Consider the following 15747-nt stretch of genomic DNA (forward strand, 5'->3'; position numbering starts at 1 on the left):
CCCCCGGTTATATTTTGTTGAACATCCTGTTAACAGCCAAGGTCATTAAAGATGTCCCCGATTTATCCATAATATCTTCTGGACCCCTATGCCCTTGAAGCGATATGCCACAGACCTTTTTCTCTGCAAAGATGCAAAACCTAATTTAGAGCTAGAGGTTGGGTTTTTAGTTGAGCATGTACATGTAATAAGAATATCAACTACAGTAGCCGTCGGAACTTTTTTCATGTTATAAAATTGTTCTATTGAAGAAAAACTCTTGAATCAAGACTTTTGATCTAATGAATGATTTTGTAATTAAACAAATGAATAATATTTCCAAGCCATAGTTTCACGATCGCTATTAAAACTTAAAGCAATTCCTATACTTTAAATTTTCAACAAGAAAAGCCTTACAGAAGTTGAGTTCATTCTCGATAAAATTCAAATAAAATTTCCCTATGGCATAAAATAAATTTAGGGAATTCTTTACGTTAAGGAACGTCATTGAATCATGCTTTATGCACTGTTTTCTGTTTTTCAATTCATCATGGTTCGTCCTATTTAATATTCGTGTAAAATTTGTCTCGCGGAATAGAGATACTTATAACATGTGTCGTGTTGTTTACTCGACTACGGTAAATGATAAAACACGGCTTTACTGGACAGTGTTATCGTGTTGGTCAACATGGCTATCTCAAAGTCATACCCATGTCTCTCGCCTTGCTTACTCATGTTCAGCTCACCTATCACACACAAGTACACGTACAAGTGTACAAAATATAAGTGTGAACTCATGTTATAACAGGTGATTCTACAGTTTAGGATTTTGGGTACATGTACCTCATCCTCACAAGCGCTATCTTCAGGATTTTAGAACGTGGACCAGGACTCGGAGTACACCTGATACATATACACCGAGTGAACAGGTAACTAAGCTTAAGTTTGTAGAATTAATGAGCTATCCAATAAACAGATAACGATGTCATGTTTATTGTGATGTGTCAAAACTGATGTTACTTTTACATGTATAAATAGTATAACATGTAAACATGCCAACCAAAAATTTCAGATTTAAAAACTTATAAGTTTCTCGTTATTTTATAAGCAAGTTTAAAACGATGCATATAGATATTAAGCACGTGGGTACAATAGGTAAGTTAAACAAGCATACTGAGTATTGCCAAAGCAATGCATGTCCCTTACCGGCCCCCACTAGCTGTTACACTGTTATGATTTATAAAAATGGTGCCCACTGGTGTTAATTTGGGAAAATGAAGAGTATACAATTAGCTTGTAACTGATTTTAATGCAACACAATACATATCCAGCACGCATGCAGACATACATTGTACACACATAGGGCGATATTAGCCAGGTGGCTTAGGACAAGTAGTTAGCGCTTGATAAGGCAGCTCCTGCGAACTCCTCAAAACTTGTATTGATTAATGTATATGCTAATTGTATTAATTATATATCTATGTACTGTAAAGCGCTTTAGAATGGCTTATGTTAGCTAGATAGGACGATATATCAAATGCTGTATGTTTGTTTTGTTTAAATAATAATACAAGAGCGCTGACAAGGATTTCTAAAAATGGTAACGGTTGCCTTGACCTTGACCCAACAACACTGAAACTCAAACTTGTCAGAGATATTATGGTCCTCTGTAATTGTGTGAAATTTGATCTCAAACCCTCAAGGAATGAAGCCGCTAAAGCGCTGACAAGGATTTTCTAAAAATGGTTACGATGACCTCAACCTTGCCCCTGAAACTCGAACTTGTCCGAGATATTATCATACTGATATTTTACATTTTTTATAACTTACGTAAAAATACATAAATTTGTTTATTGCAATGAAATTTGGATCTTTTACTATTTGGAATATTTTTTTTAAAAACATTTTAGACATAATAATCCCCAAAATAGATAACCATATACATACATTTGTAGCCACGTTAATTGAGCTCTAAAACAGTTTGACAATTAAGATTTACGTTTCCAACATTAAGATTATTTGTTCGGCGACTGTGTTAGTCAATTAGGACTCAGGTGCTCTAACGTAACCTTCCTGCCAGATCGGTGTTTTTCACAAATTCCTTTGCCGAACCCAGGCTATGATCTTACCAATCAGCAATAAGGTCCAACTGGACATATGTTTTTGTTGAGGCCCCTCAAAGGTAAATTACCTATACTTCATAATAGAAAATACTGTAAATACCCCTCCTGGAACCTCACCAACATTGGGGGCACCTGATTAAGTTGCCTGTCGCTTGTCCAGCTAACCACTTGAAGCTGCGACCCAAATAAAGACACATCAAATTTATCAGGCTGTCTCCATTGTAATTTTACAGGTGAGCAATTCCTTTTACATGTATTTTTATATTTTAATTCCGATATACTGAATTTATTCATATTCATTTGTATGAGATTATTGTGTGTTTATTAGTATTATACACTTTTTATGTTATATTGCATTTTAACATCTAATTCCAAGTAACATGTGAGACAAAGAATTTGTAGTTTTCACACTTGTAATCTTTTCGACCTTCAGATTTAATTCAAGTATGGTAGAATTCTATTAAGTTTTAAAAGGCAAAATTAGATTTAGGATCCTCCATAATCATTTAGTTTTGGACAAAAATATTATATTTTTTCTTTTACAAAGGCTTTGCATTTTTGAGAAACGAAGTTTTATAAAGATTTGATATACTCAAGCTAACAGAAATCATTACCTAACTAGCTGTAACTTATTATTTGTTTTTAATTTATAATTATCAAAGATTTTGGTATTGTTACCGTACGTGTGTGTGTCAAATTGTTCAGAGCACTAGAATAGAGTTGCATCCCCTTCTAAATTCATAACCTCCGCTTTGCAAAGAAAACAAACACATGTTTGTGAGCTTTTACCTAACGAACCATCATGATCTTGAAATGCATATTTACCAGTCTCACAATGCTCGATCTAGAGTAAGTAACTTGCTGATGTTATGCATTTGATTTTTATACTTGTCTCTCCAAATGATCACTGATGTATGTGCGGGAAAGTATTGTTTGGATTTTATATGAGTCAGAGTTTCTGTATTTATTTATCCCATACTTCCAAACAACTTTTTAATTAATACCATACTCATCGTTAACTTAATTTAGACAAATTTTTAAAAACAATTTTTAGAACAGATTTTTATTTATCACTTCGTAAGTTAGTAATTGTAATCATCCCTCTAGGAACTTTCATTCATTAATTTCCATAAACCGGAAGTTCATTCCAAACCCGGAAGTTAATAATGTAAACAAGACGTGGGCGTTTCCCATGTAATCAAATACACGTGGTATGTGATTTAAATTGTTTTGAATATTTTATTTTTAAATTCACGATGTGTGAACAATGTGTGCACGAAGTGCGAACGATAAGAAATTGGACGATCATTCCTTGCACACTACGCATGTGTGCGGACGATCGACGAACGTTGGGCGATAACAATCGTGGTTGGTGTAAATTAAGGAATGCCTTGACAATATATATGGTTTCGTGTTTGAACACAAAATTAGATTTTTTAGTATGTTCCTATACTCTAGCTACATCTATAAGCTTATCTTTCTGTCTATACTTTCTTAAATTTAGAAATGGTGTTTTGTGGGTTTTTTAAACGACCTTTATCGACACGTGTAAATTTACAACACACTCTCGGCTACACAGGGTAACGTTGCCACTTTGTACCTGGACCATAGTTTACCCCGCCCGGGGCACTTACGTAAATTGCCAAGATGTGAAAACCAGATGAAGGGGAGCTATAGACCAAAACGAATGCAAATAACAAATATTAAACGTCCAGTTGAGTTTTCATAACGGTCATAACGGTATTAAAATAGCTATGAATATTTTAATACGGAGATCCTAATAAAAGACGCGGATGCGGGTGATTGCGGGTCATATTTACGGAATGCGTGAGATAGGTATGACCCGCTCGGGTCATAAGATCGTCGCGGGTGATAGGTTCATTTTGCGGGTGTGACCCGCAGAATGCAGGTCATTTAGCAGGTATGCATACGGTATCATATATCATCTCTATGTGTCAAGTACAGGCCAGCTAAAACTCCGGTCACTCATTAAATTGTTATTTACCTGTGTTCTGTTACCGAGGAGCCAAACCCATTCTTGACAGTCTAACGGTCACTGTATACTGTATTATTCGCATTGTAAACTTGTACATACTCTTAATTATAGCAGAGACGTATACGTCTCTGATTATAGTGATGAGAAATTACAATGATATATACAGTCAGGGACGTATAGTGAAGGGGATTAGCAACTCCCTCTCTGCCTTACCAATTTTATGACACGTCAATCTAGACTTACCTCCCCCTGATTCCGGAGCAGATAGCGAGCGCCACCTATCTCAATTTTGACAAAGCAAGATGGCGTCGATACCGCTTCGTTAGATGCAGAAGTTGGTGTGAAAACAAACCAATCTCGATAAGTGTTCTTACGTCTTTTGTTTATCCCATTGTTATAAGCTGATTGTATTACTTTTAATTGATAAAATCTGTGGTATCATAGTAATTGATGTCTCGTTTTTGGGGTATATTTTTCTATTTTTAAACGCGATGTAACGCGTGGTTCAGAGTATTGTGGTGGGCGTCGATAGACAAAAATGCGGGATAAAAAAAACCCACATGTATGTGAACCACCTCACTCCAAAAGTATTTGACCGATCTTTTTTAAATTATCAGCAATAGAAAGCTGAATAAATTTTATAACGACCCAACCCATTTTAATTGCAAATAACATAATTTAACTTGTGTTATTTTTGTGTCAAAAAGACTAAATATCAGCATTATTTTTCACTGGAACGAAAATAATTATTGCAAAAGTAGTTGGTTACTGCTCACTGCTTTGATTAAATTTGATAAACTATCGATTGTATTTTTTAAAACAACTAATATCAATAAACAGCTGAGTAATTTCTATGTTAAGTAGGCCTGATTTGATTTGCATTACTTGGAACGATAGCGATGTCACAGATGAAATTACTCGTCTGGTAACGAAGGACACGTGTTGTTAAAAACCGTAAACAAAAATGCGGGATAAAAAACCCACATGTATGTGAACCACCTCACTCCAAAAGTATTTGACCGATCTTTTTTAAATTAGCAGCAATAGAAAGCTGAATAACTTTTATAACGACCCAACCCATTTTAATTGCAAATCATATAATTTAACTTGTGTTATTTCTGTGTCAAAAAGTGTAAATATCAGCAATATTTTTCACTGGAACGTAAATCATGACGAAAGTAGTTGGTAACTGCTCACTGTTTTGATTAATTTCATAAACTATTGTTTGTATTTTTTAAAACAATTAATATCAATAAACAGCCGAGTAATTTCTATGTTAAGTAGGCCTGATTTGATTTGCATTATTTGGAACGATAGCGATGTCACAGATGAAATTACTCGTCTGATAACAAAGGACACGTGTTGTTAAAAGCCGTAAACAACCGGAAATGCAACAAAAAAGTATCGCCTGCATTCGAGGATTAGCTCATTTAAAAAATACTTCTTTTTGAAATTTACAGCGATAGAAAGTTGAATAATTTTTTGATATGTAGTACTAATTTTTATGGCAAAACAAATAACTTGTGCTGTTTTTGTGTCAAAAAGTGTCAATATTAGCATTATTTTCACTGGAACGTGCTTTACGAAATGTGATTTGTTGTAATAGCCACCAACACAGCCGAAAGGCTAGACATAGTGGCAACGATAGCCCTGTCCCTGGAATAAAAAGGAAGACCTACTAATACACAGTCCCAATTAGGGCTAACCGTCATCAAAACACTTCGATCTCGGCGAGATTGTTGACATGACACCGAAAGCAGGTGCGTGCTTAATTTTAACGCTAGTGCGCAAGCGCGGGCTGATCGAGAGGGGCTCTCGATGACTTCGCGGTTCGGTGAACACACACAAAAGCGACGTGCTGTAGAATCTTGACTGGGGCAGAGTTGCCAATCCCCTCTATATACTGTCCCTGATACAGTGTACATTATTGTATACGAGCATTCCGTATTTTTTACCATTACGTAATATTGATCAACCAATTGTACCATATCGCACAGATGTGCGGAGAGAAGCACACAACGGGGCGAACGATTGTTAAATCGCACAGTTGTGCGCACCATGTGCGGACGGTGTGTGAACGATCAGGGACAGTATATAGAGCTCCATTATACGTCCCTGGAACGATGTATGCACGGTGTGCGCACGGTATTTTTGTTGCGTTGTGCGTTCCCACAACTGTATGTCACGTGGTTGTTTCGAAAGCGAGGCAGTGAAGATATCAACAGTAGCATGCCGTCTATCAGCTATGTCGGACTCAACTAGCGGACAAGACAGTTATACTATACGTAAATAATTGTTTCCAAAGGTCATGTATGATGCAAGTGTAGTATTCCTACCTATGTGTTGTTGTTATATATAACGGTATTGATAATAGTGTTAATAAACGTGGAAATCACTGCAAATCGCCGTCCAATGCAGCGATGGGGCCCCATGAGGGGTAATCTTAATCCTGTCACCAATGTCATCGTTTCATTTGTAAAGTTGTATTTACTATTTTGAAGCACACAACAAGTGTTTGCTTGGGACTGTCGGGAATACTAATTAAATAATTAAAACGGCCCAAAGACGTATCTAGACCAAACTCGAAGGGGGGGAAAAGTTTCAACTTCAAGTAAACAGGCATATTGACCCTGTGTCATGGAAACTTTGATAAATAGGCATATCAATTGATTATAGACGTGTTTATTACGCACAACATCACTTTTTAGATCCAGTTTTACTCTATTCTACATTTACTGTGATATAAAGAAAGCAGAATGTTTGAATGTACACAAGTTACACATACTATATTTGCCCTATAATATTTAAATTGTGCAATCATAAACCACATAATTATATCATGTATATATAAAATGATTGCATACATATTCTGTGATTTGAAAAATCCCTCAAAAATGCGAAAACAAATTAATACAGGTCTGTTAAGAATAACAGAATCACTGTAAGACTCCTGACTCTAAACTTGGATGTTGTAGATAGAATAAGGGGTTGCACGACCAAATGTGAAGGTTACAGAGGTCAATTTTGTTGAAGCAGAGTTGGTTTGAATCCATCAAGGAATCACATGGCCACAGTTAACTATCACCAGGTTAAATTTGAAAGTCAAATTTATAATCAAACTTGCTGTATACATGTATTTGTATACTTTCATCTTTTATCATTATGTAGTTACACATAAAAGTTGGAATATAATAACTGGCATATTGTGCCTTCCAAGGCCTCTCGTCTTAAATGACCTCATACCACGAGGAGTTTAGGCAAATAACGAAGTTAATAGTCTCTCGGTATACAAGTCTCAATTTTAGACAAATTTTGTCGGTTACCGTTTCTTTGTTGTGTCTACTGATCTTATGAATGGAGTCGAGAAACTCAAAATGCTTTCATTTTTATTCCAAATGCATTGTTCCAGATTTAAATTTACAATTGAAAGCTGCCAGGATTGGGGCCCTGATATCAGCTTCTTTACAATAAATGTCCTCTCGGAGGAGGGCTCTCGTACATCATACTTCGAGTCTCAGACAATCATTAGTTCATACATTCATTTATATTTTGTTTTTTACATGATATATTCCTCCATCTCATTGCTGAAGTTCAATCACACATTCATTATTTCATTCAAACATTCATTTGTTCATGTGTTATAATTATAAATGAGTAGCGACGGAAGTCTTATTCAATATTGTCTGTCATCTCTCTTCATTTTAAAGTTGCTCCACTTTCAAGCTTCATGTATGGTATTTTGGTGTTAAATGTAGTCCTGTACATCAATACTTTTTGTATGTTTTTGCTTTGATAGGCACTCCATTGAATATTACCATTATAAACTTCCGAGTCTGATGCATTTTTTCAACACCAGATGTATCAGATGAGTGAGATGACCGAGCTCTGTAATATGAAATAAAAGAAGAATTATTATTTACCAGAATCTATGGCTATGCATGTAAGATTCAGAGAATTAATTACATCAATATGTTTCAGGCAATCTAGTGAATCTACTGTAGTACAATGTATATATGTGATAATCATAACCAAATATAAAATCTGTTTATCACCCTATCCTACCCTGTGTCTGGGCCCTCTGGGGCCAACTGATAAATCTGCATGCATGTCAGAAAATTTTGTTGGGAACCATAACATTTCTGGAAATATTGAAATACTGTAACATGGTTGGACTCGCTAGTTTTACCAAAACTGAAAATGATACACACAAAATAAATGTAGATTCATCACTTGGCAAAGAGAATGTTTGGGGAAAATAACAAGAAACGTGAATGCTGTCTTTCCCCTGCTTTATTTGCAGTAGACCTTTTCTCAAATCTTGCGGAGTACAAATTATGTGTTTTTTACCCAAAAAATGTCAGAAAATTAAAGCTTTACACAACCTGATGTCATATTTGTTTTGCATGATCCATTATATTACAGCATTTCAAGTTTCTTTTGCCTACCACTTGTACTTTTCTAGATTTACCCAAAATTACAGAAAATCTATAACCAGCAGACGGACACACGGGCGGAATGGGGTAAAACAGTATGCCCAGACAAAGTCGTACTGGAACATTTAATTAAAACTGGTCTAATGTAAAATTAATTATAATTTTTGACCTGAGATCTCATGGCAATGTTTTCATTTTATTATAATTTACCATCTGTATACATACAAACAGTACACATTTCACAAGTGTTACATGTATTGTACTAGCTAAGTCTATCATATATGTGATACAAGATACAACAAGATACAAGAAACTTTATTTAACGTCGCATATATCAAACAGAAACATTAGCGCTGTAGCGCTATTTTTGCGACAAACATGATAAAAAAGCAAACAGAAAACAACAAATCAAGCTATACACTATCACAGAAAGCTAGCACATAATCAGCGAGTATAACATACAATAAAATAGCAGCATATAAATAGCTATCACAGGCACTAAATTTAAAGTACCATACTAAGAAATAGTAAATGTAAAGTGATAATAGTGAAACACCTGCATATCACACAGGTGTTGCTATATAATAGGAGGGTTAAAACACTTCAAGTGTAATGTACATACATGCTAATATAGCAAAAGAGTAAAGAACAGGTCAGTGAAGTAAAACCAGACAGACATACAATAATAAGGTTATACTTAAACATTCTAATTCACTAACGATTCGGATTAAATACTAGTTTGTAAATGAGATGCCCTACTTTAACTCCTACATGAATCATGTAAACTGTTGACTTTGACCAATTAACAAATATCAAACTGTGATAGCATGAATACAGAACTGGAAACTTACTGGATCTATTGTTACAAATAAGTCGTCCCTAAGGCAACAGTTTGTGAGATTTAATCCTATACGATAGGTAATACTGCTAGCAGAGACTTCACAGACGTCGATGTTTCTAGCATTGACGAGGTCGATCTGTTTCTGTATCATGTAATATAACTAAAACAATAGCTTTAACCTTGACAGTTGAAATAAATAATGAAGCTGAATAGTGGTATGTCTCACGAAAATTGTGCCTCACAATGCCTCACGAAAATTGTGCCTCACGATGCCTCACGAAAATTGTGCCTCACGATGCCTCACGAAAAATGTGCCTCACGATACCTCACGAAAAATGTGCCTCACGATACCTCACAAAAATTGTGCCTCACGATACCTCACGAAAATTGTGCCTCACGATACCCTCACGATACCTCACGAAAAACGTTGGCTTAACACCGGCACTTTACAACTACTGTTATAATATTTGTTTTTATATTTAATGTAAACAGAATACAGGTATTGTCTATGACTATAATATCAGAGATTTTTGCAATCAACAACTCCATTGTAATTTTAAAAGGTATCAAAAACACAACAACACAACAAAACCATTGTAATAATATTATGGTCCTTCATAATTGTATGAAGTTTGATCCAAATCCCTAAGGAAAAAAGCCGCTAGAGCGCTGACAAGAATTTTCAAAAAATAGTAAATGTGACATTGACCTTGACCCGACAGCCCTGATACTTGTTTGAGATATTATGGTCCTTTGTATTTCTGTGCAGTTTGATCAAAATCCATCCAGGAATAAAGCCGCTAGAGCGCTGACAAACATTGGTGTTATGTACGTACACTTGTACGTACAATGTACACAGACGGACGGAAAGGAAAACTATACCAACAGTCGAAAGCCGCGTCATTGTGTGATCGGGAACCTTACTCGAGGTGACCATACATTGTTTAGTTTTTATTACAACAATCTAATATCTGAATGATCTGACAAGATATGTTCTATATGACCATAAATTTAGGGTTTCTGACCCTATCACGATTTTAATCCACGTTCATTAAAAAATATCTATAATCGAATTTCCCGCTATATCTCCCAACCGAAAATAGCGTTCACAACTTAACATGAGCACAATTTTGACGCCATTTTGTTTATGTCAATGTGACGCTTGACAGCTGTCCGCTTCAAAGAAAATTGTGATAAACCCTGAATCAATCGCTCAAGTGACTAAGATAGTTGAAGTGTTAGAAGAAAAAAACAATCATCGGCGATTTACACTTACGACACAGTAATTGCCATAGAAAACGTTTAATTAGACCACTGCTGAAGACATTTTTTTAATGTAAAACACGGATTGAGCTTTTCCTGGTTGAGGAATAGTAATCAATCAATTGCTGATTCATTTGAAAGATACGCAAGAACTGATAAGATGAGAAGCAAAAGAATTAAAGGCATATCACGCTAATATGAATCAGAAGTTTCAGGTACAGTGTAACACATTCCCTTAAGTACCCTGCATTGTTTTACGACAATAAATTATAAAAAATGACGCCGACGCATCAGTTATGAAGAGGAAATGATATATGAACAGGTCAAATAGTGTTCAAATTAATTGTGGCATTTACTCATTTGAAATGTCATATTTTCTGATCGCCAAATGCAATACGTTGTAAGTCTAGAATGACCGTTACAATAGTTGCCTGTTAGACATTCCAACTAGATGAGATTATCGTTATGCCGTTTGTATCCTATAATAATAATAATATCCAACATTTATATAGCGCCCTGCATAATTTGTAAAATTACTCTTAAACGCTTTACAACATATGGATACTAGTATTATTTATAATTGATAAACAAAATTTTATATACAAGTACAATTAAGTAAGAAGATATTAATCTCAATATGCATATAAATCAATATATAAAGGGTGGTGTGTACATGACGCCTACGCAAAGAACCCAGTGTGCAGACGTGAAGAGGTGGGTCTTTATATCCTTCTTTGATTTGGCAAGGGTCTTTGATTTTCTAATAGCAGATGGTAAAATATTCCACAATGTGGCCGAAACCCTCGCAAAGCACCGGTTTCCACAGGTCACAGTGCGAGATTTCGGGACACACAACAATGATTCTGACTCCGACCGCAATGATAACGTGACTAACAAGCTCCTGTAGGTACTGGGGTAGCAGAATACAGTAGAAATGGCCCGACTCTGATAAACAGGGCACATGTCGAGGAAATGTAAACATGGCGGATTTACCCTACACAACACATGTATACATGTATATATATTTGTAAACTGCATTACATTTACAATACATATAAAGTACTGAGAAGTGTATAAACCTCTTTTTTTTATGTATGTCACTTGTGTGAAAACCATGGTTACCACATCAAAAATTACCAAAAAATGCCAAAAATTGCTATTTTTAACCCAAAATTTGACCCCCGCAACTAGTAAATTTTTTCCTAAGCTCTGTCTGAAATTAAAGATTACCTACCTGGTTGCAGAATTATCTGGGTCCCAGTAAAGTTGTAAAACTTGATTTTTTTGCAATTTTGCGTCGTGTGCTGTTGTCAAAATTTTACCTCCTGTAAAGCTAGCTTTTCATGTGTACGCACCCTTTCGGATTATGGGCAAAATTTTATTCTCGAACCAAAAAAATCTTCTTTCTTTTTTACAAATGTGAAGCTCACATAGCCCACTTTATCATGCTTATACCAATTTTAGTACAGTTTTATTTTTTATATTTGTTTTACATATCATTATTTAGGGGTTAGCCATTTAACAAAAATATCACCCATGGCCACAACCCTCTACTGTATACTGCTACCTGGGGAGCTGTTCCGTTCAGTGCCTTGTATGTGTACACCAAACTTTTTGTATAATCCGTAATGTGCTTTGCATAATTTATATGATCCTGCGGTTCTTAATTCTGCACGAAATGCAAATAATTCTTGATTTTGCAGCAGCTCTTGTAGCATTATTCAAATCTTGCATGAACTACTTAAGCTGTACAAAACGCAAGGAAATCCTTATGCGAGTACACATATGCTATCTTCGAATAAGACTCATTTAGAATTTACATCGTCATGAACACACGTGCTTCATAATAAATTGATACATATTATAAATCATGGGAGATGTCCTTGATTTCAAAATGAGTTACTTTTACACCCTTGTCTGATTCAGACTGACCGTCTCGATCCCGTCTTGTCAAGGAGATAACTGAGATACTTGTAATGGGACGAGAGGAGTTCCACCGGGAGGGGGACGAGTAAGTATTGTTTGTAAAAGGTCTACATATTTAGAAATGCTCAATTTAAACATTTGTAATATAGTTTATAGGGTGCAACCATCACTGCAGGAAAATACATATAACATGATGTATTTTTTAGCCGGTTTGTACCGCAGCCGATGACAGTACCGGGCAGGTTTTTACATCCGGTACAGATACAGATGCTATATCAATAACAAACTGTGTCTGCAAAATTGATGTTCTAACATTTTGTAAAACGTTTTGTTAGTAATAAACGTCTATCAAGTTCCAAATAATCCCCCCATAAAGAGATATGTATTCTTCTGTCTCATTTTAAAGCGTTTATGTGCATCATAGCATAGGAAACATTTTGAATGTAAATATCTTGCATACATTGAACCAACTTAGATCTTAAATAGTTGTATTTCATTGTTTAGATATAGATTTTATTTTCTTATTCCAGCTTCATTCCAAAAAATTCTCACGCATCAAATGCTCAGCAAAAGAGTTCCTTTCTCACGAGACGTCCATTACTAATCATAGGATTATGTCTGGTTTTTGTTGTCATCTACACTGTTGCTTTGACGCTTGGAATCGTACTATCTCATCCACACAAGCATAGGCACACGGAAAACGTTCGAAAGATCACGGTTGCTGTCGGCGCAGTTGCCAGTGATCATGAAACTTGTTCAGAAATTGGACGGTATGTATGAAATTAAACTTTGAACGTACCCCAAGCACTTCCTCTTTACTGAATTTATCTTTATCACAAAGATAAACTTAAGAGTGTAAGCTAAACAATGGAAATAAGAAAATTACATTTCTACGTTACTTTGACGTACATTTTATTTTCTTCAAAAGAGTCAAAAATTCTTAACAATGATAAGTGATTAAGACTAAACTCATTATTTAATGATTGTTTCGTACGATACGACGCTACTAAGTACACGTGTTTTGGTTTAGGTTAGTTGCCGTTGATTTTCGGCAATTTACCATTATTTACAAGATATTGATTATATTATCATTATTTCCCCAGTACCAATAAAGTCTTAACTTTCAATAAATGCCACCAATGTAAGAATATTTAATGCAAAAATACAACACAAAAAAGTCTCAGGCTTAATTTGGGTCCATTGCAGCCATACCGAATTGAACAAATGTACTAAATCACCAAGGAAACGTAAAACTGAACAGCCCATATGACGTCATGCTCTAAGTTGCCGTATGTAGCTTATCCTTTTCAATGATGTTTACCTTACAGAGACATCTTGGCGAGGAATGGGTCTGCAGTTGACGCCGCCATCGCTACCCTTCTCTGTGACGGTCTGATGTCATCACACAGTATGGGAATAGGGGGAGGTAATTACTGAATTTTATTGTACAGTTGACATTACGTTCCAACATAAATACAAAAGACAAAGTATGCCGTTTTACAAGTATAACGAAGCACAAAACCTTTCATTAAACCCGATGCGCTGTTGATAGTATCTTTGTTTCGGTTTCATTACACCATGGTTGCCAAGGTCATTATTTCGCAGAAGAAGTATATATAAATTTGGATTTAAATCAAACGTCTCATTTATTTGTTTTTAACTGCATCTATATACTCAATGACCCCAAAACACTATGCAACAGTAGAAAAAAACAGAACCGACGTGATTTTCATAGGAATATATTAACATTTGCGCTGCAACCCACTATATGAACTTTGCCAGCGGAAATGCATTTCATTTGAGTATGAAAGCAAAAAATCTTGTGACGTAACACGTGGTTTAGTTATGATGTCATGGATTAACCTTGTTCAATGAGAGTCTTGTCGCTTCACTTCTGATAACAAGGAGAATGCCCCTGCGTCAATCACCCAAATGACTACGGTTAATTATTGGCGCCAATTTTATGTAAATTGGGTCTGTTCCGTCGTTTAAAGGACATATCATATACAAAACGCAATTAATAAATAAATTATTTAAGAACACCGTATGTCTATATAACAAATCTGATTGTCGATTTAGTGACGGATCGATCGGCTGGCCCTTAATATTTTGACCAATCTGAAAGGCAAAACATAGCGGCGGACAAACTTCTAGTATCAGTTATGGTGCTGTTCAATACATGATCATTTAGTTAATGGTTAAATAATACATTATGTAGTATCTTTCCGTATTTTGATTCGGTCCATTCAGTAAGTCTCATGATCATGAGTTTGTAAATTAACAATGAACCGTAAATTTTCCAATCAGAAAAAATATGAGAATCTCTGAAATGGTTGATTCCATGCAAGAGTATTGAATTTTTCGTTTGTAAATCAAGAGCTCCCTTTTCCTCACTCGTCCTTTCCCTCTCTGCAGCGTAAACATGGTACCAACTTTAAATATCAATAAATCCAACATGAAAATCGAAAATCGGACATCACGGAAAGTATTGTCTAAATAGCAAACATTGGTAAACAAACAATAGAATGACCACTTCCGTTCATCAGTCATTTACCAGAGGGTCCATACAGCTTACTCCGATATAGTGCGTCTGTTATATAAAGCTTTGCCTTCGTTAAAACAATATCTTTCTAGCAGTTATATCAGGGTACAGTTATACAATAACTATGATATTTAAAAACAGGTAAAGATGGGTTAAATTTTACATTTTTATCAGATGATGTTAACTTTCAACTTTATCAATCTATTAATATATATTGAACTTTGAACTTTATCACTTTATTTATATTAATTGAATATGACAGGAAGTTTCTTCGCTATCTACGATGCCAAAACTAAACGGACCAAGACAATAAATGCCAGGGAGGCTGCCCCAGCAGCTCTGACAAAAAGCCTGAACACCGGGACTGGACCTAGGAGCAGTAAGTAGGGGGCGGGGGTGGGGTAGCGAACCATGTACCACCATAACGAGAAATTAAATAAAATCGATGTGACGTCACGCAGTGTAGACCTACTGCATACTGTGAAATTATTGGAAAGGAAAAAATAAAGAGGGATACGAGAAAACGTTTTATCATACACAACTGTATCATATGGTTTCAGGGTTACTTCCTGATCTTCAGATACTTTCAGGTTTGCCTTGACAATTAGCAGCTAATCAAATCTGTTAATTTGGGAGGCGGGGCG

At 35.5% G+C, this 15747-nt stretch overlaps 1 protein-coding gene across 2 annotated transcripts in view; it reads left to right on the forward strand.

The window, feature by feature from the left end:
- Positions 1-733: 733 nt before the first annotated feature.
- The window catches only part of LOC110450105 (gamma-glutamyltranspeptidase 1-like), a 26780-nt gene continuing 11766 nt past the window's right edge, over positions 734-15747 (forward strand). Inside the window, exons 1-5 of one of the 2 annotated variants that reach the window (XM_021497366.1) lie at positions 734-908; positions 12562-12646; positions 13092-13331; positions 13890-13987; positions 15366-15482. In XM_021497366.1, the coding sequence (XP_021353041.1) occupies positions 12612-12646; positions 13092-13331; positions 13890-13987; positions 15366-15482 (490 nt within the window). In that variant the 5' untranslated portion in view covers positions 734-908; positions 12562-12611. Of the gene's footprint in view, positions 909-2253; positions 2336-12561; positions 12647-13091; positions 13332-13889; positions 13988-15365; positions 15483-15747 lie in introns of those variants that run through there. The other variant, XM_021497365.1, reaches the window with a different exon arrangement.

This window comes from Mizuhopecten yessoensis, unplaced genomic scaffold (assembly GCF_002113885.1).
Source record: "Mizuhopecten yessoensis strain PY_sf001 unplaced genomic scaffold, ASM211388v2 scaffold4999.1, whole genome shotgun sequence".
Lineage (NCBI taxonomy): Eukaryota > Metazoa > Mollusca > Bivalvia > Pectinida > Pectinidae > Mizuhopecten > Mizuhopecten yessoensis.